An 18,242-nucleotide genomic window follows, 5' to 3' on the forward strand; every position below is an offset into this window, starting at 1 on the left:
TTTGTTACATCTGTCAAGTCTGTTTTGTACAGGAATGTGTGTGTGTCTGTATGTGACTACTCTATGTGTATGTGTGTGTGCATGATAGTAAACAAGTTCCAGACCAAGTGAGAGACAAAAAAGTGTGAGCGAGAGTATGGGAAATAGGCTAAATGGAAGTGAAGTGTTTATAAGAAAAATCTAATTCATAGATGTACCAAAAAAAAAAAAAAAAAAAGGTATTTTGATATTCTTGACAAAGTCACAAGGTCTGGTTCCTGCACTAAAAACTGTGGTATTTAAAAATGATTATCTACCTCTCCTGGGTCAAAAATGACCCAAATGCAATAAGAGGGTTAATTATTACTTTTAATGACAACTTAAGGGTCTAGTGTAACAGTAACATGATCACATTTTCTAAGATTAGTAAAAAAAAGTAAGCTTAAGTCAACTTTTTTTTTTAGATAACTATTAGTATCTACATGAATCACTGCAGTTCCTTACATAGTAAATGTCTCATTTAAAGCAATACTTTGAAATAGATTTTCTTCACTGCTTTCCACTAATGTTCATTCCTCTTTAATCCATTGCACACACACACAAACACACACAAGGGATCTGATTTTTATTGACTCTTTTCTAAAATCTGAACTTGAGATATACTTTCTTTTTACAATGCATTTTACAGAAAACCACAGTTAGATAGGTTAAAGTCAACATAAAAGTAAAAATAATTAGAAATTGTAAATGGATTTTAAAGAGAGAATGGTTACTCAGACCTGCACCAATACAGGTGCATAATACATACAACATGGGAATTCCCCGATATTTAAACACAGTTTAATGGCAGGTACCATGTGGCTGTTCAACATTTACTTTGAGATGCATAAAAAGCATCGGTGTAGGCTAACAAACATATAATTTCCCTCAATCCCTTGCAACGCTACAGTTTTTCTTAGCATTTCAGATGAAACCCTCTCTGGCTCTGTGCTGACATGCACAGACATGAAGACTTGGAAAGAAAGCCATAACCTGTGAAATTGAGAAGTTTATTGGATTTTGGCTGGGCTTTTCACATGAATATGAATTCAGTCCAAGTCTTTCTCCCAGTTTTTCCACTTTTTTCCTCACAAAAAAACAAAACAAAAAACTTTCCGATATCTTTCTGTCCTTATTGCAAAACTTCCTGTGGTCTTAGCATGTAAACAGAACCACCACATGAATTCTGCCATGTCAGTCAAAAGAAAGTGCAGAAATAATATTAAACATCATTAAATTATATTACATTTCTGCATTCAACACACAAACAGTACCAGGGTGCTACCGCACAGCATTACTAAATGTACTTACAATGACATAACGAATATTGCTATAATCTTGTTTTGTTCTCCTAACATGTGGAAGGATTACAGACATGTCGTTGGACTAAAACTTTACATATGCAAACGCGTGAATAACACGCACCTTTCGAAGTCAGCAGAGAGCTAGCTAGATTAGCTTTTTTTTTTTTTTCGCCACAATTGCGACGTAATAGCCGAATGCGAATTTTCTCCTGTGGGTGGCAGGGGGCAGTAAAGAGCATTGGTGTTTTCTTACCAGCATAAAAAGGGCATGCAAAGAAGGCTATGTTCGAAATGGGATACTATCCTACTGCTTACTGTGCAGGATATACTGTATACTGTATAGGGAGTGGCATCCAGTAAAAATACGATTATTTAGCATTTTTAATTAAAGTTTGTGTAAAGATATCTTCAACAAAATAACTTTTGGTGGCACGATCATATAATGAGTCAAGAAAAAGATACTCGGTTGTATACTGCACATTTTGCCAAATAAGTCGTAGGTCATCCAGGTATTCCATGCTTTCGCTTAGTATGCACAGTATACATGCTATATACTGCAGAAATAGTACAAGCAGTATGGTAGTATGCTAATCCGATCATAGCCGAGGTGGTGGTGGTGGTGGTGTTATCTTTGTGACAGTTAGAGAAGAGGAGGAAAAGAGAGTGAAAAGATAACTCGAGATGGAGTGATGAGCCTTTCTAAACGATATGTGTGGAAAGTGTCAAGAGAAATTGGCACTATAAAAGAAAGATTTTTAAAGGGATCATAGTTCACATAGTTCATAGTTCAGTGTGTGTGTGTTCTCTGGTTACAAGTGAATGTTAAAATAATCAGCTGTTTGTCAGACAACAGCTTATGCAGACAGACGTGAGAATTTGGCTTGGAGTTTTCAGTAACTCTCACTCTGTGTGTTTGTGTGTGTCTCTGCCAACAGTATCGACGTCATTCAGTGGATTTCAGTCACTGCAGTCAGACTAAACACACACATAGACACACAGACACACACACATAGACTCTTTAAGTCAGTGTGGAACGTGTCAAAATAAACTTAAAACTGCATGATGGGATGCACAATGGGACTGTTAATGTGTGTGTGTGAAAACTGATGGAGATTTGATGAAAAATGGTCATACATACATAATGTTTTTAACAGTGTTTGAAGTGTTTATGTGATTCCAAGGCTAAAAATACAAATCATATATTTAGCATCAAGTAAATGAGCGTGTTGGGGGTCAGGGGAGCTACTTTAAGGGGCCGGTCTACAGTGGCAGAGGAAGTGATGTTATAGCACCATTATATCAAATGATGAGAGAATTGAATTATAGGTGAAACATTAAACAAGTGTCAGAAAAACTATAAAGAAGAGAGATTAGAGGATTGAAAGAACAAAGATATGCAGAAAAACAGAGAAACAGAAAAAAATACAAGAGATAGAGAGACAGAGGGAGGGAAGAGAACAAGAAAAAAAAGACAGTTACAGTAATATAAAGTTTCCAAAGCAACTATAGAAATAGTACAGAGTGTGAAAAATGTGTGCCTAAAATTGTGTTCTTGAATTAGATTGCATGTGTGCAGTCACAGCTGTGTGAAAGCGAGAGATTCTGCAGAACAGTCTGTCACTTAACAAGAGAAAGCTTCCCCATTCTTCCACCAGTACAGCTCCCACAAATACGAGTGTAAGTGTGTGTGTGTGTTTGTGTTTGAATATGTGATGCAGTTGAAGTGTTATTTTCTAACTGGGCATGAAATGCTACAAATTTAGAGCAGCAAGAAATGTTTCTTTCCTCACTGAAAGTGGAAATTTCACAGCAACTTCATAGCCGGTCAGAACAGATACATAATATACAATGTACCGATGAGATTTTACAAACATAGTCTTATGACAACTTGTAATCATTCATACGAGACTACAAAATCGTAACATATCATTAAATTTGACTTGTACGAAATGGTTAGACATTTATTCCCATAGAGTCCAGTCAATCAACAAACTGAATTTCAAATCGAGACAAAACAGGTATGACATAGCCTCCAATATCCAGCGTCACTGAGCAAATTTGGTTACTCCTTCCATTTTTATTTATGCAATACAAATGACTGATGTATGTCAATAACCTGTAATATGCTTCTCTTATTAAGTTCCGAACTCCAATGTTTTCTTTCTTCCGTGGTACCCAAAATGTATTTTCCTATTAAAATCATCATCAGGTTTAGAGTATGAGTAAGGGGTTACACTTAATGCTGAAGTTTAGGTAAGTCATTAAACTTAGGAACATAACATAATTTCGTTATTTTTCGTTTATTTTTCTCTATGGGAATTTTTGAACAAGCCAACTCTTACGATTTCTTATGATTTTGCCATCTTGTACTAACTATTATGACTAGTCATGAGACCGGGTTGGAATTTACTGTGACGACAGCCCTAATTCTAAGGCCCGCAGTCTTTTCCGAAACTTTGTGTTTAATGTGCTCCTATGTCACAACTGGTAGAACATGGCACTAGCGACACCAAGGTCTTGGGTTCGATTCCAGGGGGACACACATAGTGATAATATGTATACCTTGAACACACTGTAAGTTGTTTGACAAATGAATAAATGTGAATGGACTCATGCCGAGATTAAAATGAAAAAAGACTTCTCCTGTCCTCCTGCTTTGAGGATTCATATGTCACTCCTCTCCTCCAAAACTCTCCACCACCCCTCTTTTCACACCCTTCTCTCTCATTTGAGAGTGATTTTGCGCACTAGTTTAGAGAAAAACGGGCCAATGGTTGTTTTAGTTTGTGTTTCCTCCCTCTCCTGTTTAGTGAGTTCTAGCTCAATGGTCATTAGCACCTTGCCCTGTCTGCCCATCCCCGCTGCCTCCTCCGGGGCTTGGGCCTGGGTGGAGGCAGCCCCACCCTGGAGCTCTAGCTCTCTGCTTCTTAACCCCTATTTCTTCTCCCGTCGAGACTCTTGTTTCTTCTTCTCTGATGCCACCACCTTCTGCTTGGCCGGATCTGTCAGAACCGAAGCCTGGAAAGAGAGAGGGAGCGTGGAGAGGGGAGGAGTGAGTCACTACGGGAGGAAAGTGAGAGAGAGAGAAATAAAGATATAGAGGGAGAGAAAAAAGAGAGAAAAGGACAAGAAAGAAAAAGAAAGGGTTTGTGGTTAGACTGGGATGGTCAGATGAGTGTAACAGATATGGAGAGTCAGAATAAGGGAGGTAGTTTCATTATAGAAAAGAAAAAGGAGGAAGAAAAAGATTGAAGTGGTAAACGAGTGGTTAGAAGGAAACCAGGGGAACTCTCCGTTTCTGGAAGGGAGGACAAAACAGGAAGTGGCCAGTTAGGGAGTGACAGCGTGACATCACAACACCTGAATAAAAGAACTGACATACAGCTGAACTTCACCCTTGGGTCACTGAAACATGTTTGATTATCTTTTAGCTTTCTTCAGTGAGGATCAGCTTCCTTGTTCTGTCAGGTGAAAGGTGCTTTACATGTAACTGAAGAACAGGTGAAGTGTGTAATTTTTTGTATGAAATATGGCCTAGTTTTCTCTTTACATCAAAATGGGATAGGAGAAAATAAGTAAGCCATTTGTAAGTTGATTCCCTAAAAGACAGGGGGGAAACAGTGCTTTGTTTATACTACGGCTGAGGTATAATTTTTCCTGTGCATCGTTCTGTCTCACACACAGTCGAGCTCTCAGCTGTTTAAAGTAGGGCTGGGTAAAAATGTTGATTTTCAAATGAATCACAATTTTCATTTGAATGATCACGATTTTGATTCTTAAAATCCTAAGATATAGTTTTTACTCTATGCGCAACTCTCTACAAGAGAGTAAATCACTTGCATATGTGTTGAAATTGTGACTAAAAAATTTTATTATCAGCCACTGCCTGAATAATTTCAGATTATACTTGCAAGTTTTTGAGCAGTATAGTGGCGAAGAAGTTCAGCACTGAGATTCTTTCACATAATATATACACACACCGAGTTTGGAATAATGTACAGATTTTGCTCTTATGGAAAGAAATTGGTACTTTTATTCACCAAAGTGGCATTCAACTGATCACAAACTTTTAATAAAATCTAGACTGGTCCCATTTCCAGCAGCCATCACACCAACACCTTATCCTTGAGTAATCATACTAATTTGGTATTAGAAAATCACTTTTGGTGTAGTGGTCTAAGCACATAACTGGTAATCTGGTAATCAGAAGGACGCTGGTTTGAGCCCCACAGCCACCACCATTGTGTCCTTGAGCAAGGCACTTAACTCCAGGTTGCTCCAGGGGGATTGTCCCTGTAATAAGGGCTCTGTAAGTCGCTTTGGATAAAAGCGTCTGCCAAATGCATAAATGTAAATGTAATGTCACAATACTTTGTGATCAGTTGAATGCCACTTTGGTGAATAAAAGTAACAATTTCTTTCCATAAGAGCAAACTCTGTACGTTATTCCAAACCAGTGTATATACATACTTTCCGGATGCACCAGTGTGTGTATATATATATATATATATATATATATATATATATATATATATATATATATATATATATATATACTGTGCATCTGGAATGTATTTATAGCGCTCCACATTTTGTTATGTTACTGCCACCAAAATGGATTAAATTAATTATTTTCCACAAAATTCTACAAACAATACCCCATAATGACAATGTGAAAGAAGTTAAAAAAAAAAATCACATTTGTAGCAATTCTACTTGTAGAATTTTGAGGAAAATAATTGATTTAATCCATTTTGGAATAAGGCTGTAACATAACAAAATGAGGAAAAAGTGAAGCGCTGTGAATACTTTCCGGATGCACTGTATATATACTTTTAAGTATTCAAATTTTTCCCAAGTGTTAACCCATTAATTCTGACAGTGCAAATATATCTATATGCAATTTTAAGACATCAAATTATTTGATGGAATACATGAAATTTTACAATGTTAAAAAACTAAACTGTGACCAAAATGATGTTAAACTAAAACTAAATAGCAAATAAAATGTATATTCTCATAATGTACCTAGTTAGATGGTCCCCTGCATAATCAACAGCATTAACTGTGAGATATTTATTTTATATGTAAGCAAAATGCACATTATAATTGAAATATACTGTACCCAAATGAATCAGAATGTAATAGAAATTGGAATAAAATCAAAACAAATAGAGAGCTTGTGAATCAGAATTGAATCGAATCGGGAAATCTGTTTCAATACCCAGCCCTATTTTAAAGTATACTCTTTTGACCGCGAGCCACTATGGAATGCAGTCGACGCATATGCACTAATACTACTTTGTGACAGTCAACGGCAGATACATGCACAGACGACACATACAGACGTGTCTAGAAAAACGGTGCTGTATACAGTCTCTGTGTGATGATGAAATTTGTATTTAGCGGTCAACATGTCATCTGGCTCAACCAATGGCATAAGTTTGGGGCAGGACTGAGTATGGGAAACCTGTCTGTACATTTGCAATTCTGTTTGGTGCCACTAGTGGCATAGAAATTACACACTTCATCTTTTTAGTTCTATTTTGACATCTGTGGTCAAATCTAGAAATACATTGCAAAAAATCATTTTTGCTGCTTTTGTCACAGAAATGTTGTTTCAACTTTTTGTAGTGTAAAACAGTGTAATTCTTGCAGAAATGATCTGCAATGGGAGTTATACCATTTATCAACCTGCATTCAGTTCATTGAATATACGGTAACCACTGAACTGGAGGGTGGACTGGGTTTACACTGACAGAACCAAGAAATAGATAAATGAAAGACAGAGAATGAAGCTGACAGGAGATAGACAAAAAGGAGAACAAATAGAGGTACTGTACGAAAATAGAAACAGATTACAGAACCAAAGAATGAACAAACTCTATAAAGACAGAAATAACGCAAACAAAACAGGATTGGACATCTGGTCATTTTGAGCCTATAACAGATGTGATGTGTGAGGAAGAAAGTGGTTTGATTGTACTTGATAGTGTTTGTCATGAACTAATACAAGGATTAAAGCTGATCCCTGATTACATGTGACAGCATCTTACTGTTCACCTGCAGAGAGAAGAGAGGATGGCAGCAAAATGATGGGGAAAGACAGCTAGAGGAGAAAAATAAATGATTGTACAAAAGTGGGATAATGGCATGGAAAAGCATGCACAGAAGAAAAAAGCATAGAGAGAGAGAAAGGGAAAGTAAGTCAGTATATGAATGTGTGGCATGTTAGCACAGAAAGAGACGTATGAGCTCCATTTGAGTACCAGCTCATGGATTTGAAGACAGGGTGTGGCTACACTGGTGCAACTGAATACATAAATGGCCCTGTCCCAACAAATGGCACCACTGATGTGCACTTACTGTCCTTTGGCTTTCGCTTGCACTTGTCAGTGAAGAGTGCCCCCTATGTCGCCCTATTGAGAAGCCTACACTGGTGCATATTTCACAGCTGCATTATTAAGTGGCACCAAAGTATGGATTCCAAGAGGACTGCAAAGACTGAGGGTGCTCTTTGGGATAGAGAGCATCCATAGTCTTAACATAGATACAACTGACACATTTTAAAACTTAGACGCTATGTACTGAATTTCAAACATGTTGTCACGGCTAATTAAAGGGATGGTTCACCCAAAAATTATATCCTTACCATCCAAGAGGTGAACGTCTTTCTTTATTCTGCTGGACACAAACGAAGATTTTTAGAAGAATATCTCAACTCTGTAGGTCCGTACAACGCAAGTGAATGATGGCCAGAACTTTAAAGGTCAAAAAAGCACATATAGGCAGCATAAAGTAATACATACAACTCCAGTGGTAAGCAATTTGATAGATGTGGGTGAGAAACATATAAATATTGAAGTCCTTTTTTACTATATATTTGCCTCCCTGCTAAGTAGGTGGCGATATGAATTAAGAATGTGAAACACCAAAAACAAAATTAAATCCCTTTAAATGCAGTTACATAGTTTATAGAGCAAATTTCGCATAATGCAATTAATATTTATGAGCACAGCTCAATATTTTATTCTTTTTTACCATAAATTCTCCTCCCTGCACAGTAGGTGGCGGTATGCACAAAGAATGTGAACCACCAAATTTAAGATTTTAGATTTATGGTAAAAAAAGGACTTAAATATTGAACTTTTTCTCACCCACACTATATACAGTAGCTTCTGTAGATATGGATTTAGTCAAGTGAATTACTTTTATGCTGTCTATATATAATTTTTGGACCTCCAAAGCTCTGGCCACCATTCACTTGCATTGTATGGACCTACAGAGCATAGATTATTTTCAAAAAATCTTTGCTTGTGTTCAGCACAAGAAAGAAAGTCATACACAAAATCATACATGAGGCTGAGTAAATTATGAGAGAATTACATTTTTGGGTGAACTATACCTTTAAGCTTTAGAACCAGTGTGTGATTGGCATGCAAACAGGATCCAAAACGCTGAGGTAGAAGTAGAGCTTTACCTATACCTACAGTCTGCTTTGCTAAAAAAGTAATGATTCGCAAACACTACCAGGTCTTCAGGCTTTTTTTATTCCACAAACATTTAACTGTGTCCCCATTATTGTTTTGTTGTGTAATGCCTGTGAGCACTTTAAAATACTTACCAAAATAGCAGCCATTGGTTTTGGTTATGTTTTAAGGAACTCTAATGTCTGCAGTCAAATTTTGGTGATAAACTCTTCTCATAACTCATAAATTTGTCTCAACTTTTTTCTAAAGCGACTTCTACATCTAACTTGCTCTAACGTCTGTTTTATTAAAACTGCTGAAGTAATGATAGCTGTCTTGCTAACTCCAGACATACTCAGCCACTGAATTTTGTTGTGTTCTGTAGAAAGTCTGTTGTGGTATATTCCTTCTCCAGAAGAGATCAGATGTGCTCCTACAGTAGTCACATTCAAATCCAGACTCAAAACACATCTGTTTAGCTGTGCATTTACTGAATGAGCACTGTGCCACTGTGTGTCCGACTGTTTGTACTGTATTTTATTTTATTTTATTTTATTCTAAACTGTTTCAATTATTCTTATTTTTTTATTCTTATTTTAATCTCTTCTATGTAAAGCACTTTGAATTACCATTGTGTATGAAATGTGCTATATAAATAAACTTGCCTTGCCTTGCCTTGCCTTCTCGATATCTCCAACTTTTAACCAAAAAGGCATTTCATTGCCTGACACTCAGAAGTGGATGTAAAAACCAAAATGGCTACCCTTTGCTTTATAGGTGATCGACTGTCAACTAACTGCACAGGATAAACGATGCTATGCAGTGCAAGCATTTGTTTTGAAGGTGTACGATTATCAAGGAGCCGATCATTTATCGTGTTTTACACGCCTGTCTCTGAATTTTTTTTTGAAACTTTGATTCACTGATGTTTTTTTTTTGCATAAAACTGAAAGACTATCATTAACTGTGTACATCTCCCTTAAGCTGCAGACATGTTTGCATGTTATCATACACCCGCATTTTGGTGAAATATAGAGAGAGCTATAGTTTTCGAGTTCTTTACCAAGTAAAACATTTCTAATTTTCAAAATGTAATGTATTGCAATTAGGATTACACAGGACACCTATGTCAATGATATCTTTCAGGTAGTAGGGACTTTTTTGTTGGTTATTAAAAATAGCTTACAGCAGCTTATTCTAATCATAGAAAAAGGAGGAAGGAGAGCAGTGGAGGACAGGAGATCTTAAACACAGCAAAGTGAGAGAGACTTGCAAGCGTGTAGTGTGCTTGTGTGTGTATATCTGTGTGTTTGGGAGACAGTAGGTGAGCACTTGCCTGTTTTTGCGGTGAGCCTTCTTTTCCTTTGCCTTTCCTGCCATGTTTGCTAAGGGAACAAAAATTAAAAAAATGCATGAACAACGTGGCCCTCTGGTGGCTCACAGCCCACAGTTTGTTCACTGACCACCTGAGGCATATCGCACACAAAAATGGCAAGTGCTGGCTGAAATCCCCAGTTGCAATCTGATTAGCAGGTATTACACAACTTCCAGGAGTAAAGGCACACAGGTTTTTAATCAGTCTGTCTGCTTACAAAGTTGCTTTTCAAGTTCTGGTGAGGATTTGGGCTGTGTCTTGGTTAAAGTGTGTGTGTATATAGGAGTGTGTGTGTCAAGGCTTGAGGGTGTAGGTGCTCCCAGACTGACCTCAAGCTCAAGCTGAACACTCGTCTGGCCACCAGGAAACGCATCAGATAGTAAATTGCCACAATGAGGATCAGCAGTCCCAACACTACGCCAATAATCGCTCCTGTTATCACACCAGGTTGAACAGGAACTGAGAGAGAAAGAGAAAATGAGTCTTGAGATCTCCAGATTAAAAAAACAGTTTATTCAAAATGAAAATTTTGCCATTTCCTCACCTTTGTTTTATTAGAAACTGCACACAAAATGGCAAATTGTTGAAGAATCTATGGACTATGGCTGTCCAAAAAACAAGTCCATATGACTCGTGAGCTATATTAAGGGCCATCGCTGGCCAAATTGATGGCCTACGCAGAGTGATCTTCTTAGATATGAGCACGATGCAATCATCTGAGTTCCGCAACTGCTTTTGGGTCTTTGAATAACGTATAACGTGCAAGTAAGGGCAGCTGGTGAACTTTCTGGTGTCCTCCTAGGTTAAGATGGTGCCCCCCTAGGGAGTCAGTGCCCTACGCAGACTGCGTAGTCTGCTTATTAAGAGTAGTGGTAGTGGCTATATTTCAAATCTTCTGAAGCCATACAATGGTTTTGTATGATAAACAGACTGAGGACACTATTTTTGTAAGCACAGAATGTGCAGCGCTATGCGCTACGACCATGCGCTACATTTGATCCAATTTTCGTGAGAGTGCTAATTAGAAGAGCAACATGTGTGCCAGCGCATGGCGCAAGTGGGTGTGGGTGAGAGTGTTTTGTGTTAAACTATCTGTAGGTCATGGTTTATTTTTCAGTTATTATAATGTTTATATTTACAATTGCAATTATGATCTAATTTGTATTGGTATTTTTCCACCTGTTGTCATAAATTGATTTTAAAGTCACTGCAAAAGGGGCCAGTGGAAAGAGTAAAATGTTTGGATTTGGTATGATTTTTTGACCACTTTGTTATTTTGATAATCTTTTTGTTTCGTTTGAAGTGTAATTTGAATTTAGAAATATTTTTGGTTTAATTTTTTGTATCAATAAATTAATTAAATTGATCATAATCAAAATCGACCGAAAGATGTGCGTGCCAATGCAATCACTGTTAGTACTAGCCATGATTTGTGTCAGTAGATGAAAATGGTTAATAATACATATATTCTCAATAATTAAACGGAGCATAAATCCAAATCCTGCCGAGAACCACATTTTCCATTGGTAGCATTTAACAAGGACGCAGTTAATGCACAAAAAAATATAAGTCCATTTCTATCTATTTATCTAATTCATTGCATACAGTCCATGTGCACTACCAAGTTCTTATGAATGTCCTTTCTTTTTTTTATATTGCTGGTGCTTGAGGGAATGGACTATATAATAGGATGCAGATGGTCCAGAGAAGAACCTCCGATTAGCACCTTGCATGCACGATTTTGCCAAACCCACCTGCGCCTAGACTTAGTGCATGCTTGCACGAAAATACCAAAACTTCATGGACATGCCCATTGACTTTGTGCTTATGACTTATGGCATAGTGCTGCACTTAGCACAAGCACTCTTAAAATAAGGCCCTTAAATTTAGTCATTATTCACTGATAATCTTGCTTTCTCCTGAAACTAAAAACAACAGCATTCGGGTATGGAACATAATTTTAATTTTGGGGTGATTTATCACTTTAAAGACCTGCTCTTGCACAGTCTTACTGATCGGTATTGGGTGCTTTGTGTTCTTCTTTTAAAGAAACTGTATTATATGGTGTGAGTTTATACAACTGCATTACTGAAAAAAGTTCCAAAGCACATCAATCAATGTCCACCTAGAAATGTTCTCCTTTTTGTTCAGAACAAGCCAGCATAACCCACAAATACCACATTGAGAAGTTAAAGCTACTGTTTTAATGGAAAAAGGAAACATTAATATAAATGTACTACAACACCACCTGTACAAAAAAGCATTTACTTGATGAATAAGTCAACGTGTGAGGCTATTTTTCACCAAAACTGTGTTCTTAGAAAAAAGTTATGACCACACAAGGAAACCAATGAGGTCCCTGCTTTGCCGTTATTTTGTACTTCCATTAGTGGCAAACTTTCATCTCCCAGAATATGATCTCCCAGATTTTGTATGCCACCTTGGAATATGATGGGCCTAAAGGCACAAAGCAGGTCTTGATTATTAAGCAGCGAACTGTAGTGCGAGGAGAAAAAAGCAAAAAGCAAAAAAAGAACCCTGGTAGGTTTTCTAGCCAACAGCTCTCTTTCTACTGCACATAGCAGCTTTTGTGGGAGTTAAACATCTCCCACAGAACAGTTTTCATTTTATATAGTTTTTTCTTAAAGACAAAATGCTCATAATGATCTATTACCCGTCTCAAACACCAGCAGACGAACACTGGAGGGGCGACCCACTATGTCGGGTGGGTTCTTGGCATCACAGGTGAAGGTTCCATTGTCACTTAAGTCCAGGTTCTGGATCACAATCGAACCGTCACGGCGAGCAGGGTTGCCCACAAACTCCAGGCGGTCCTTAAAGGGGCCTTTGGTATCCATATAAGGGGATCCACCTGTATAGTGGAAAATCTAAACATCCGCAGAAAGTATATGATAATGTAATTGTCACACACCTAATCATAGTAATTAATTATAATGCATTGATTATAATAAAGGAGGCAGATAGATCAGTCTCCACAAGCAATAAATTGGTCAATTGTTCTCAGTCATGCAGCTGAAACGATACACAGTTTCATTGTGATCAAGTTGTACCAAAAATGTGTAACAAAATTTTGAGCTGTGTATTTTTTTAGTCTTAGCAGGTCACTGTATTGTTATTTCCCTGAATTCCCAGTATGATCAACCATCCACAAACCAACACAGCCATAGTCTCTACGGGTTGGCAAAATTACAAACTTGCACAGCACATAGCTACCCACTTTCCAATTCAGTAAGCAGAAGTACACCCACAAGACACTTATATTTCTATTTCACGTAGCCTTGGTTTGTTAATTTGAGAGGATGTTAATTATCGCCAAAAGACATATAGCCACATGGGTATTATTTCCAAAGGGTCGGCATGTTTTTGTACAGATATCAGAGTTGCACACCTTTTTTACCGGTTTGCTGAAATACAATCAAACTGTGTACTTTATTTTATTTTTGTTGGCAGTTCTAATATCAACACTGTGAGGCTGCATGCTGTAATTGCTAATTAAATAATTCTGAAAAACATAGTTTTTCCTCAAACAAGCATTGCATTTTTGAATATTTGGGGACATTTTGGAATGTAGAACTAATGCATCTTTACATATGTAATTAAATGCTTCAGTTATGAAACAAAAAAAATACATCCATTGTAACATACTGGAAACAATTTTGCCTTGTTTGCAATTAAGTTGTGTGTCCATATTTTGGGTGGGCTAATTCGTGAATGAAAGGCTCTTTTGAGATGGTTCTTTTCAAAGAATCTTTCAGACAAGCAAAACCATCTGAATCAGTTCAAAACCTGTATATAAAACAATTTTGTACTACAGCAATTTATATTTTTCAAACCAAAAGTGTATCAAAACACTAATGAAAACAATTGTGTCTCTGTTCGTGTGTGTGTGTGTGTGTGTGTATTTATCAATTTGTGGGGACCAAATGTCCCCATAAGGATATTAAAACCCAAAATGTTTGATGTCGTGGGGACAATTTGTCAGTCCCCATGAGGGAAACAGCTTATAAATCATACTAAATTATGTTTTTTGATAGGTTTAGGTTTAGGGGATAGAATATAAAGTTTGTATAGTATAAAAACCATTATGTCCCCATAAAACATGGAAACCAAACATGTCCTCACAAGGATTGTAAACCTGAGATCGCCTACCTTGTGGGTACCAGCCAGCAGTCCCCACGAGGGAAATGGCTTATTAAACATACAAAACAAGGTTTTTCTGAAAATGTAAAAATGTTTCTGTGAGGGTTAGGTTTAAGGGTAGGGTTAGGGGATAGAAATTACTGTTAGGTCTGTGTAAAATCCATTAAATGTATGGAAGTCTACGGAGAGTCCCCCACAATTATATAAAACAAGTGTGTGTGTGTGTGTGTGTGTGTGTGTGTGTGTGTGTGTGTGTGTGTGTGTGTGTGTGTGTGAGCGTGTATTTATCACTTTGTGGGGACCAAATGTCCCCATAAGGATAGTAAAACCCGAAATGTTTGACCTTGTGGGGACATTTTGTCGGTCCCCATGAGGAAAACAGCTTATAAATCATACTAAATTGTGTTTTTTGAAAATGTAAAAATGCAGAAAGTTTTCTGTGAGGGTTAGGTTTAGGGGTAGGGTTAGGTTTAGGGGATAGAATATAAAGTTTGTACAGTATAAAAACCATTATGTCTATGGAAAGTCCCCATAAAACATGGAAACACAACATGTGTGTGTGTGTGTGTGTGTGTGTGTGTGTGTGTGTGTGTGTGTGTGTGTGTGTGTGTAGCGTGTATTTATCACTTTGTGGGGACCAAATGTCCCCATAAGGATAGTAAAACCTGAAATTTTTGACCTTGTGGGGACATTTTGTCGGTCCCCATGAGGGAAAACAGCTTATAAATCATACTAAATTATGTTTTTGAAAAGGTAAAATTGCAGAAAGTTTTCTGTGAGGGTTAGGTTTAGGGATAGGGTTAGGTTTAAGGGATAGAATATAAAGTTTGTACAGTATAAAAACCATTATGTCTATGGAAAGTCCCCATAAAACATGGAAACACAACATGTGTGTGTGTGTGTGTGTGTGTGTGTGTGTGTGTGTTTCTACGCACTGCAATGCTGTCTTTAGCCCCATCTGCACGGTAGCTCCACGAGAAGGTCACGTCTGGAGAAGTCCAATGCCAGGAGAAGAAAGAGCAGGAAAGTCTGATATCTGTGCCCACCAGAGCATGTCTCTCCCAGCTCGTGTACACAACTATAGCTGCGGTCTGAGAGACTGAAACACACAAACACACAGGATTTTAAAATGGCAAACAAGTGTCTAATAAAGGTTTAATATTTGGTTTCATCAAATCAACAGGGAAAAGTGGTATAATAGTGATATAACAATACATAGAACAAAATGTATTTCCACATGCCTTAATAAGTGCCTAATTAAAATCTGAATTTATTAAAATAGAAGCCTAATAGTAGCAATATTCGAGAACACATTAGAAATAAATTTCAAATGCAGGGAATCCCATGTTATAAAAATTAACCTGGACACAGATAAAAAAAGAAACTCGATACATGAGTTTATTCTAATTAACTTTTGGAAAAGAAAAATAAATAAATAAATAAATAAAGATATATAGGCCTAAACAAAACATATTATGAATGAAGCAATATAATACTTTCTAAATACCTATCTCTTTCCTATGACAGGGAGTTAGTTTAGTTGAGACGCTTTCCTAATCTACCTAACACCTCAAACCTGGCCGGTTTTTAACAGGTAAGCATCAGGTGCATCTGAAAGTACATTAATTCTGTAAAATGATATACAAGTTAAAAAGCAGATAAGTATTTTGGCTACATCTCGGTTTCAAAACTAAAAAAATTTATTGATATATATATATTATTTAATCTCAAGTGCCATTTTAGTGTAATGGCTGTTGTAACAAAATGGATGAAAAGTTCAAAGGAGAGTTTTGAAATGTATTTACCTATGCCCGTGAGCACCACGGTCGTCAGTGCCAGTACAGACAGCATGATCTCTCTCTGATCTCCCCGCTGGTCAGTAAGTGAGGGGCACCGAGAGAGCGAGTGACAGAGAAAAGGGATGACGGGGATGAGACCAGAGGACATCACGCTGACAGTATTACATCCATGACTTTATACCTAACCACGCCCCAAACTTAAGCTCCACCCCCACCACATCTTTGTATAATGCCCGCGAGCGACTTTTTCGCCTGAAGTGGCTAGTGGGTGTTCCTGCTGCTGTCGGTTTAACGTTATTGGTGAATTGCACGTCTGCCCATTTCTCTAGAAAATCTGAGCACAAATTAGACATTTTGCCAGTGACACTAAAATATATATTTGACAAGAAATCCGTTTTCTTGTCCCTAAAATGCACATTCTGCATTCTGGGAGAGAGCTTTTCTATAACCTGCAGCAATGCTCGATGTACGAATCAGACTGCCGACAATTTATTTTTCACACCTCATTTTTTAAAATTATTTTCATTTATGTGGTTACAAACAAATCACATAGAACAGTGAAATAGCACACTGAAACTTTTCCTCTGTCTTGTCTGCACTCGACTCCATTATCTCAAAGGTGACGGATGACGTGAACTCCCTGACACTCTCTTCACAGGATCTGTGGCCAGACGTGCAGACCAACACAAATGTAAAAGTCGCTGGCGATGTGTACGGGTCTCTCTCTCTCTCTCTCTCTCTCTCTCTCTCTCTCTCTCTCTCTCTCTCTCTCTCTCTCTCTCTCTGTGTCCCTTAATTATCTCCTTCTAAAGACTGACTGTGTACACGATATAGAAAAGATAAGTGATACAATAACTAGATAATTAATCAGCTCTCTTACAGACAAGGAAATAATTTTGAAGTGTAAAGATAAACACTGCATTAATTAATTATATGGTGCAAAAAAAAAAAATAAAATAAAAAAAAAATTCTTAATCAGTATTTATGTCTTGTTTTCCAGTCAAAAATATTTAGGACAAACATTGAAAAAGATTGAAGAGAGTGCGTTTACATGCAGGATTTTACACCGATTATGCATAATAATCCGACAATGTGTGTCATAAACACTTAAATGAATATTCTGGGTTCAATATAAAATTGAGCTCAGTCAACAGCTTTTGTGGAATTTGTTGATTACCACAAAAAAAATATATATTTTGAGCTGTAAATTTGTTTAAAGGGTTTTAGGGTTTGTTGACATCGCAATGGCAACAAAGTATTAAAATTGGCTATAACTTTACACAGAAAAGATTAGTTAGCGATTGTATCACACTTAAATCATGTTAATGCACATATTGTTTATGCCTTGTGGCTATTCTTTTTAAACAGTGAGTATTTTAATGTCTAAAAATCGGCTCCATTCACTACCATTGTATGTGCTTCACTGGAACCCAGATTTTCCCCCTTTTTTTTTTAAGAAAAGCAGAGGCAAGACAAACATGTATTTTAGTGGTAATCAGTATTATGCCACAAATGCAGTTGATTAAACAACTTGTACTGAACCTGGAATATTCCTTTAAGCAGCTTTCTTTTATGGTGTTAACTGTTCATAAATGGTTTAAAGGAATATTCCGGTTTCAATACAAGTGAAAACTACAATTTATCCAACTTCACAGCTCAAATAATACACTAGTTTCAACAGAAGAATTAATGAAAGTACCTTTATAATAACAAGCTTCACATTTCTGCCTTTAAACCCTCCAAAAAATTGCAACATTCACTTCCATTGTAAGTGCATCACAGTTACCTCCATTTTTTTTTTTTTTTTTTTTTTAGAAAGGGAGGGATCAGTCTAAATTAATTTTTGCCAACATTATGATACAAATGCTGTCAACTGAGCTTAACTTGTATTGAAAGTAAAATATTGTTTTTTGCCCATAACCCCAATTTCATGTAGCATGTAAACATTTTTACTGGCTTTCTTACCGAAGTGCGCAAGTGTTGTGTGGATGTCTGTATAAAAGCAAATAATAATTGGTTGTCAGGTTTTTTAAAAACTGATTTATTATATTTATCAGTGTATTGCTATGCATGCAAATGCACTCATTAGATTTCTTTACAGATAACATATCTTGAA

At 37.0% G+C, this 18,242-nt stretch overlaps 1 protein-coding gene across 4 annotated transcripts; it reads right to left on the minus strand.

The window, feature by feature from the left end:
• Window positions 1–559: 559 nt before the first annotated feature.
• On the minus strand, window positions 560–16,263 carry LOC127648931 (myelin protein P0-like). Of its 4 annotated transcripts, none has more exons than XM_052133768.1 (6): window positions 16,133–16,263; window positions 15,263–15,426; window positions 12,841–13,054; window positions 10,496–10,625; window positions 10,128–10,176; window positions 560–4,620 (listed from the first exon to the last, which is right to left on the minus strand). In XM_052133768.1, the coding sequence occupies exons 1-6, from the start codon at window positions 16,176–16,178 to the stop codon at window positions 4,591–4,593; spliced, it is 633 nt and encodes a 210-aa protein (XP_051989728.1). In that variant the 5' UTR covers window positions 16,179–16,263; the 3' UTR covers window positions 560–4,590. The 4 variants fall into 4 exon arrangements, with proteins under 4 accessions (XP_051989728.1, XP_051989730.1, XP_051989727.1 ...); XM_052133770.1 differs by having other exon boundaries at window positions 561–4,382; XM_052133767.1 differs by having other exon boundaries at window positions 562–4,340.
• Window positions 16,264–18,242: the final 1,979 nt, after the last annotated feature.

Source organism: Xyrauchen texanus, chromosome 9 (assembly GCF_025860055.1).
Source record: "Xyrauchen texanus isolate HMW12.3.18 chromosome 9, RBS_HiC_50CHRs, whole genome shotgun sequence".
Classification (NCBI taxonomy): domain Eukaryota; kingdom Metazoa; phylum Chordata; class Actinopteri; order Cypriniformes; family Catostomidae; genus Xyrauchen; species Xyrauchen texanus.

What these genes read in the sequence shown, in the direction of transcription:
- LOC127648931 (XM_052133767.1), bottom strand. Translation starts at nt 16,178, where the DNA reads ATGCTGTCTGTACTGGCACTGACGACCGTGGTGCTCACGGGCATAG. An exon ending in GGGCTAAAGACAGCATTGCA is followed by an intron (nt 13,055 to 15,262) that starts GTGCGTAGAAAC and finishes GCGGATGTTTAG; the next exon opens with ATTTTCCACTATACAGGTGG. An exon ending in GTGTTCAGCTTGAGCTTGAG is followed by an intron (nt 10,177 to 10,495) that starts GTCAGTCTGGGA and finishes TTGTTCCCTTAG; the next exon opens with CAAACATGGCAGGAAAGGCA.